This window comes from Otolemur garnettii, unplaced genomic scaffold (assembly GCF_000181295.1).
Source record: "Otolemur garnettii isolate 467f Iridium unplaced genomic scaffold, OtoGar3 scaffold00002, whole genome shotgun sequence".
In the NCBI taxonomy this organism is placed as follows: domain Eukaryota; kingdom Metazoa; phylum Chordata; class Mammalia; order Primates; family Galagidae; genus Otolemur; species Otolemur garnettii.
In genome coordinates, this window is record NW_003852397.1 from 27,067,506 (window position 1) to 27,076,513 (window position 9,008).

A 9,008-nucleotide genomic window follows, 5' to 3' on the forward strand; every position below is an offset into this window, starting at 1 on the left:
AGGGTGACATAGTGAGACTCTGACTCAAAAAAAAAAAAAAAAAAAAAAAAATTATTGTATTCCTAGGGTTTAACCTGCTTCATCCTATCATCAGGTAAAAACTAAAATTTGACTCAATACTATAATTACCTGTATTTTAAGGTATGGTAAATGATATTTAATAGCATTCATATGTTATGATAAATTTATTTAAACTCAAATTGGTTTTACTTCTTTTATAATTCTAAATTACTCAATAAATATCTAGGTAGAATTTTACTTCTGAAAAGTATACATGTACCTTACCTGTCAAAAAATTCACATAAATACTTACACTAAAAAGGTTCAACCTTTAGTAAAATCAAAACAATCTCACAGATAGTATCAATTATATTATATTTACTTGGCATTGCCTTACAAGATATAGAATACATGAAAATAATGATAGTTTTCTTACTTTCTAGCATTAAGGTATCCAGCCTTTCGGGTTAAATTCCGATTAACAGGAAATTTGGTGGGGTCTGGGTCAGGCATATATAAAGGGTCACTGGCTACTTCCAAATCCTCTATTGTCTGCTGCATTGTCTCTACATCACTGTCCATTTCCCTGCGAACACTAACAGAGAACAGATTACATGCTACCAATGGCAACCAACACAGAACTCCTTACCAATCACATTTACCTATATTATTTGTTTTGCACATATTTTCTCAAAAAAAGACACAGTGGCATGGGTGGTTAAAGCAACACAAATACATTTTGGTTTTTTTTGAGACGGAGTCTCACTACCTCACCCTGGGTAGAGTGCTGTGGCGTCACAGCTCACAGCAACCTCCAACTCTTGGGCTTAAGCGATTCTCTTGCCTCAGCCTCCCAAGCAGCTGGGACCACAGGTGCCCACCACAACACCTATTTTTTGTTGCAATTGACATTGTTGGTTAGCTGCTAGGGCTGGGCTCGAACCCACCACCTTCAGTGTATATGGATGGTGCCATAACCACTGTGCTATGGGTGCTGAGCCCACAAATACATTTTGAAACAGCTTTACATTTTATTTTAAACTTAAGATATTTTAGAAACAATACTAAATTCAAAACCTAATAATAGCAGTTGGGTCCAGTAGTTCACCTATAATCCCAGAACTTTAGGAGCCTAAGATGAAAGGATTGCTTGATGCCAGGAGTTTGAGATTCTATCTCTACAAAAAAAGTACAAAATTTAGCTGGGTGTAGTGGCATGCACCTCTATAGCTACTCAGAAGATTGAGATAGAAGAATCACTTGACCCAGGAGTTTGAGGCTAGAGTAAACTATGATTGCACCACTGAACTCTAGCCCAGGCAACAGATCAATTCTGTATCAAAATCAAAAACAAAAGCAGAAAACTGATAAAGCCATGGTGAATGCCTGACTTTAGAGGAATTTTCAAAGTGCTCTGTCTACCTTTAAAACAACAATCATTTTTGTCTCTCTCTACGCCTCAGTCTGGCCAGATCACTGTTCAGCCTTTTGAACCAGAAGAGAACTGCTTTCTCTTGTCCTGGGTTGGAAGCAAGATTTTGTAATCTTCCATCTAACCTTTACAATTTAGAGCTTAAATATAATTATCAGCTCAGCGCCTATAGTTCAAGAGGATAAGGCATCACAAACACCAGAGCTGGTGGGTTCAAATCCTGCCTGGGCCTGCCAAAAAAATGACAGCTACAACCAAAAAATAGCAAGGCATTGTGGTCGCTGCCTATAGTCCCAGCTACTTGGGAGGCTGAGGTAAGAGAATCACTTAAGCCCGGAGTTTGAGGTTGCTATGAGCTGTGATGCCACAGCACTCGACCCAGGGCAATAGCTTGAGGCTCTGTCTCAAAAAAATAAATAAATAAAAATATAATTATCACTTATGAATAATTTATCTTGTGTCTGTTATATTCAGACACAAGACTAAGTTTTTTTTGGGGGGGGGAGAATGGGACAGAGTTTCTCCCCACGTTGGTGCTGAGGGCCATGGCATCATAGCTCACAGCAACCTCAAACTCTTGGGCTCAAGCAATCCTCTTGCCTCAGCCTCCTAAGTAGGTAGGATTTAAAGGCCCTCATCATAATACTTGTCTATTTTTAGAGACAGGGTCTCGCTCTTACTTAAGCTGGTCTTGAACTCCTGAGCTTAAGCAGTCTACCTGCCTCAGCCACCCAGAGTGCTAGGATTATAGGCAAGACTAAGTTTAGAATCAATAAGATTACCATCAGAATTGACAATGTATTCAGAGTTCACATTCTATGGAAAAAATAATGAAAAAACCAAGAATCAATCATGGTAGATATTAAATATTATTAAATTATGGCATTTAGCTGTTAACTTGGCATTTATATCTTTCATTTTCAGTTTTAAAGATAAAATACTTACTTCTGTACACTTGTTCCAATATTTGCTAAAAATTCTTCCAGCTGTTTACTGAGATTTTCAGAACCCATCTTAAAGAAACTTATCTGGGTAGGTGAGAAGTAGGGGGTTGAACAACACAAATACACATTAAAAACATACTTAATCATATAAATGATATCCAAGATACATCGTTAAGTTAAAAAAAAAAGAGATTACTTCCATTTGTGTAAAAATAAGTTGTAGTTTGTGACTTCTATGGGTCATGAAGCCACTGAGGAAGCTAGACTTAAATTCCATTGAATATACTTTTATATTTTTTGAATCTTACAAGTAATATATATATATGATTAGTAATTTTATTTTATTTTATTTTGAGACAAAGCCTCAAGCTATAGCCCTGGGTATTGTGCCGTGACGTCACAGCTCACAGCAACCTCAAATTCCTGAGTTTAAGCGATTCTCTTGCCTCAGCCTCCCAAGTAGCTGGGACTACAGGCATCCACCACAACACCCGGCTATTTTTTGTTTGTAGTTGTCACTGTTTGGCAGGCCCAGGCCGGATTTGAACCTGCCAGCTCTGATGTATGTTGCTGGTGCCTTCGTCACTTGCACTATAGGCGCCACCTGATTAATAATTCTAATTGGAAAATAAATTTTAAAGCATTTCAAATAAATTATTCAAATAAACTATTACATGTTTTCTATAAAAATCAGTAATTTTTTTTTTTTTCAGTTGTTGGCCAGGGCTGGGTTTGAACCTGCCACCTCTGGTATATGGAGCTGGTGCCCTACTCCTTGAGCCATAGGCACCACCAAAAGATAAGTATATTTTATATCTGAAGAACAAGCACTCTTTTACCTGAGGGAATATTCAAATTTCTTTAAAATCCTAGATTTTTAAGAGCCTAATGTCTTGTCTATGTTACCCAAAACTTAATTTTCTAGTCTTCTTCCTGATGTACACCTGTTTGGGCACTTTGCAGTTCATCTATTATTTTTAACTCAGGAAGTGTTCAAGGAACATGAGGAAAATTCAAACTTATTCATTCTCTTTCAAATCTATTATGAAGCAAGAGTGATTAAAAGTTCCAGCAAGTTGTGTAACTCTGAAAGTCATTTAGCTTTCTGTTCCTTATCTCCAACTTTGGTGAACAAGGTGTAAATACAAGTGGTTTCATATTTGAATTCTTTAAAATCTTGAAATATTTGAAAATATTTGAAATCTTCATTTATAAGAAAGATCATAACTTCCATAAACTCATGTTCTAATGACATTTTTAAAATTACTATTGAAACACAAACACAGGCAAGGACGTTGACAAAAGTTTGTAACAGCCTTGCATTTAATGTAAATATCAAGATTTTAGAACAGTTACAATCCACAACAAAATACAGTACCTGAGCTTGCATGTACCCAAGAAGAGGTTCTAACAATGCTATTTTCTTCTTGTACTGAAGGGTATTTAATGCACAAAAATAATGCATCATGGTCTGGTGTTGTTTCTTTCTGGAAGTGTACACATCTTCTGTTACTTCATATTTCACCTTTGAATGAAAATATTAAAAATACTGTTATTTACTTAATTTTGTATTATCTTCAGTAGAGAATAGAGAAATGCCTACTCAAGGAAAATGGTATATCATGAGCAACTGAGCATAACTTTCCTGTTTTTTGATCTATTAGAAAACTTCCGCTCGGCGCCTGTGGCTCAAGCGGCTAAGGCGCTAGCCACATACACCTAAGGTGGCGGGTTCGAATCCCCAGCCTGGACCCGCCAAACAACAATGATGGCTGCAACCAAAAAATGGCCAGGTGTTGTGGCGGGTGCCTGTAGTCCCAGCTACTTGGGAGGCTGAGGCAGGAGACTCGCTTGAGCCCAGGAGTTTGAGGTTGCTGTGAGCGTGATGCCATGGCACTCTACCCAGGGGGATAGCTTGAGGCTCCGTCTCAAAAAAAGAAAGAAAGAAAACTTCAACATACTGGTCAACTACATCATTTGTACAATGCACATTAAAAACAGAATTATACACATAACTAAAAATGATTCATAACTAAACTAAGCATGGCAGAGAAAGCCTACCACATGGAGAAAAGGCAGACTATTACTAGCTTACCCTGTAGACTTTGACCTTAATCAAGTCACAGCATACCTCTCCACTCCTGTTCTCTTCCTATTACTAGTGCTTCCTGTCTTGTACTTGCTTGTCTCCCTTTATTCATACTTAAAATATGTGTGACCCCCTGAGTTCTTTTATTCAATCATCAAACATGTATTGAGCACCTATTATGCAATATGCCTTAGGCCATTCTATCTTCCTGCTTTCCTTAGAATTCTTCATCAAATACTATGAGCACTCTAGTATACCAATGACTCAATGACCATAATTCTTTTGTGCTGTGTATTTCCTTTATTTTCTTAGTGCTTTACCAACACTAAAACCATAAAGAACACAATTCCAAGTACTTTACTTTTTAAGTTTGGGGAGTTTACAGTCTACAGACTCATTTATTTATATTAAATAAGATTAACCTCATTCAAAACTTCCTACAGTTTTTAAATTCACATAAAAATAGAAATTGATGCAATTAAACAAAAATTTCAGGATCTTAGCTTTTAAATTCTTAGATTATAATTTTTTCTGCAAGGTGTAATTACCAGCTCCATAATTACCAATGGTTGTAGTTCAATTTAACTACATAAATTACAAACCTTTTTTACCTTTAGACAAAATGTTAAGTGAAAATTACAATTTCTTATCAAAAGGTTTAGGGTTTTCCAAGTTTCAAATATTTGCTTCCCCCCCCCCTCCTTTTAGTCAGACGCTTCAAATAAACTAAAATAACTACATCTCACCTGCAATATTCAATAATAGCAATAACCGGGGGCACAGTTAAAATTTTATACATCAAATGACCACAAATTTTTATCTCCTTCCCTTCACTTGCCCAAGTGCCAGAGGAAATGTATTTCCAGCTGGGTTCTTCATGTATGTGTTCATGTGCTAGAAATGAACAAAACTAAAGACAATTTCTTCCCCATAAAACCTCCCTTCTACTTTGTTTCTTAGCACTCTTAATGACTCTAGGATCCACACAGTCACCAAACAAATTTAGCACTCATTTTTAATTCTCCTCCTACCTTGAGTCTTGTCAATTCTACTTAAGAAATATCTCCCAAAAGTATTCTTCCTTTCCACTTCCAATTAACAGCCTTAGCTGAGACCTTTAGTATGTCTTTGCAAACTATGCCAACACCTTTTCATTGGATTACCTTTAGTCTTGTCCCCTTCACATTTGCACTAGTATTTTTGTCCTATAACACAATTTCATTGTGTTATTCGCCTACTTAGAATTCTTTGGTAGCTGCCCACTCCTTCTAACATAAATTTCAAGGTCATTAATATAGTACTCTGGCCCCTACTTCCTTCTTGTCCTTTCTGCAATAGCTCCTGAATACATTCTATGCTTCAGACATACTGATGGATTATCTTCCATCATCATCATTATAATTACTGCTAGAATTTATTGAAAACTTGCTATACACAGGATACTTTACATACATTCCCTCATTTCGCCCTCCCAACTACCGAGTTCTAGTGCAGCTCGGGCAAGTAAGTAGCAGAGGTAGAGCCAGTGTTCTCAACATTTACGTTTTCCCAACCCCACTATGTGCCTCTAGCACAGGCTGTTTTTCCTCTCAGGAACACCCTTTCTCCAATCCCAAACCAGTATATCTTCAATACAAATATCACCTCCTAAAAGTGTGATCTTTTCTAGTTTACCAGAGCTAACTGCTGCCCTCTTTGTGCTCTCTCCTCATTTTATTAAAGCCTCTGTTATTGCACTTAACTAATAATTAAGGCCTAGTTTTTTGTTTTTTTAAGATAGAGTCTTACTCTGTTGCCCAGTTTAGAGTGCCATGGCATCAGCCTAGTTCACATCAATCTCAAACTCCTGGGCTCCTGGGCTCAAACAATCCTCCTGCCTTAGCCCCTCAAGTAGCTGGGACTAGAGGCAGGGAGCAGTACCCTAGCTGCTCAGGCTGCTCTTTTTTTTTAATTTTGAAGGAGAGTTTCACTATGTTGCCCCGGGTAGAATGCCATGGCATCACAGCTCATAGCAACTCAAACTCTTGGGCTTAAGCGATTCTCTTACCTCAGCCTCCCTAGTACCTGGGACTACAGGTGCCCACCACAACTCCCAGCTATTTTTTGGTTGCAGTTGTCATTGTTATTTAGCAGGCCTGGGCCAGGCTTGAACCCACCAGCCTTGGTGGGATCTGGCTGGCACCCTACTCACTGAACTACGGGCACCAAGCCACTCAAGCTGCATTTAAACTCTGGAGCTTCAGGGATCCTCCAAACTTTGGCCTCAAGAGTGCTATGATTACATGCTTGAGCCACAGTACCCAGCTATAAGAGAGTTAATCTATCCCTTCCCTTCAACCTTGCACTCCTGCACCTAGTTCAGCTGCGTATCTTCACACAGGAAGCCTTCAACAAATGTGGAGGATCCACTCCTAGAGGGCAGAATGAAGCCTACTCACATTGTTCCTGTAAGGTCCTTAACATACTGATTGATAAATAATAGGTCCCTAATAAATTTTTTAAATGAAATTAAATTGGTGAAAGAATGTTTTTTTAAAATACTTGCCACAGCCAAAGGCAATATAAAATTCACCAAATTTTATATCTAGGGCCTTTAACTACTTCTCTAAGGCCAAATGACTAATGTAGATCCGAAAACGTATACATTTTACCAATACTTGCACCAAGAAATCTGTGAACTAAAATTAGAAATAAAAAGCAGAGGCCAGGCACAGTGGCTCACGCCTGTAATCCCAGCACTCTGGGAGGCCTAGGTGGATGGATTGCCTGAGCTCAAGAGTTTAAGACCAGTCTGAGCCAGAGAGAGACCTCATTTCTGAAATAGCAGGGTATTGTGGTAGGCACCTATAGTCCCAGCTACTTGGGAGGCTGAGGCAAGAGAATCACTTAAGCCCAAGAGTTTGAGGTTGCTGTAAGCTGTGATGCCACAGCACTCTACTGGGGACGACAAAGTAAGACTCTGTCTCAAGAAAAAAAAAAGAAAAGCAGATTATTTTACTGAATTTTGTGTGTGAAACATCCCCTTTTATTGTCACAGTAGTCCTATCCAATTGTAGATTCCCATAAGCAGTCACCATGTATCTACTACAAGCTGCAGCCAAAGCTTACAGACACCAACATGCAGGTACAAAGCTCATCACACTCACAAGCATCTAGTTACGGCCTACAGAGGAAGCCTCGGATTAAGCCCCAGAGAGACATGATCTCAAAGCATATCCAGGTGAACTGATTAATATTCTGTTCTTGCATGCATTTCTCCTCAACTGTAGTATAATATGTCTGTATTTCACTCCTTGAAGAAATATAAAATGATATATATGTTCGCTGTAAATGAGGATAGCCTCGTAACAGAATTTCATTGAATTATACGTGCAACAATGCAATTTTTTGACTACTATATCTCAGAAAACATTTTGAACACAAATGCATGTTCAAACAGAACAAATGCAATGCCATCAAAATACAAAGCAAGAGACAGTATAAGTACTGAATATCAATTATATTTTTAAAATAGTTATGTTTACTTATGGCATCAGAGCGTGGCAGAAGAAAAATATTTTGTTTAAATAGATTAATGAGTTTAAGAAAGGTTTTGAACAGCTACAGGGAAAGAATAAAAGCAATACAGCAAAACATACAAAATAACTGATAAGTCTATTTTTAAACAGGAAAAACTAAACCCCCTAAAGAGAAAGCTGTTAATTGTGCTACTGAGGACTTAACTATGGATCACACCTTGTCATTTTCTCTTTTTTTTGACAATCGGCTATATCTGTTAATTGCAGCATCATGATCTAGAAAACAGAAAGGAATGTTAACAATAATACAACACTACTTTGCAAAACTTACAAATGCTTTAATGGTTCTCAACCTTCCTAATGCTGCAACCCTTTAATACAGTTCCTCATGTTGTGGTGACTCCCTACCATAAAATTATTTTTGTTGCTACTTCATAACTGTCATTTTTCTACTGTTATGAATCGTAATGTAAGTATCTGATATGCAGGAGACCCCAAAAGGAGTGACCCATAGGTTGAGAACCACTGCTTTAAATGGTCTTCACATGTGCATATTTCTGCAAATATACTAAAGCAAGATAAGAATTCCCTACAACTACATGATTATGACACTTAAATTTTCTCCACAGCCAGGTTTCTCCTAATTATGTATCTACTTACTAAATTGGTTTTTAAAACATTGGTTAAAAAAATTTAAGAAAACTTTACCCCATTAAAAGTTTTTTAAAGTTTTTTTTAGTAAAAAATAGCAAATACAGCTAGCATGCTGATATGCCTATATAGTCCCAACTATTCAAGAGGCTAAGAAAGGAAGACAGGAGGCTTGAGCTCAAGATTTCAAGATCATAGTGAGCTATGATTGCACCTGTGAATAGCCTCTGCATGCGAGCCTGGGCAACACAGTGAGAGCTTGTCTCTTAAAAAAATAAAAATAGGCTCGGCGCCTATAGCTCAACCGGCTAAGGCGCCAGCCACGTACACCTAAGGTGGTGGGTTCGAATCCCCAGCCCGGACCCGCCAAACAA

The 9,008-nt window shown here is 37.8% G+C and overlaps 1 protein-coding gene across 1 annotated transcript in view; it reads right to left on the reverse strand.

The window, feature by feature from the left end:
* APPL1 (adaptor protein, phosphotyrosine interacting with PH domain and leucine zipper 1) overlaps nucleotides 1-9,008 on the reverse strand; it is a 41,980-nt gene that overhangs the window by 16,998 nt on the left and 15,974 nt on the right. Inside the window, exons 6-9 of the mRNA XM_023512634.1 lie at nucleotides 8,201-8,296; nucleotides 3,755-3,901; nucleotides 2,378-2,460; nucleotides 437-595 (exon numbers count right to left, since the gene is read on the reverse strand). Coding sequence (XP_023368402.1) covers nucleotides 437-595; nucleotides 2,378-2,460; nucleotides 3,755-3,901; nucleotides 8,201-8,296 — 485 coding nt within the window. The remainder of the gene's footprint in view (nucleotides 1-436; nucleotides 596-2,377; nucleotides 2,461-3,754; nucleotides 3,902-8,200; nucleotides 8,297-9,008) is intronic.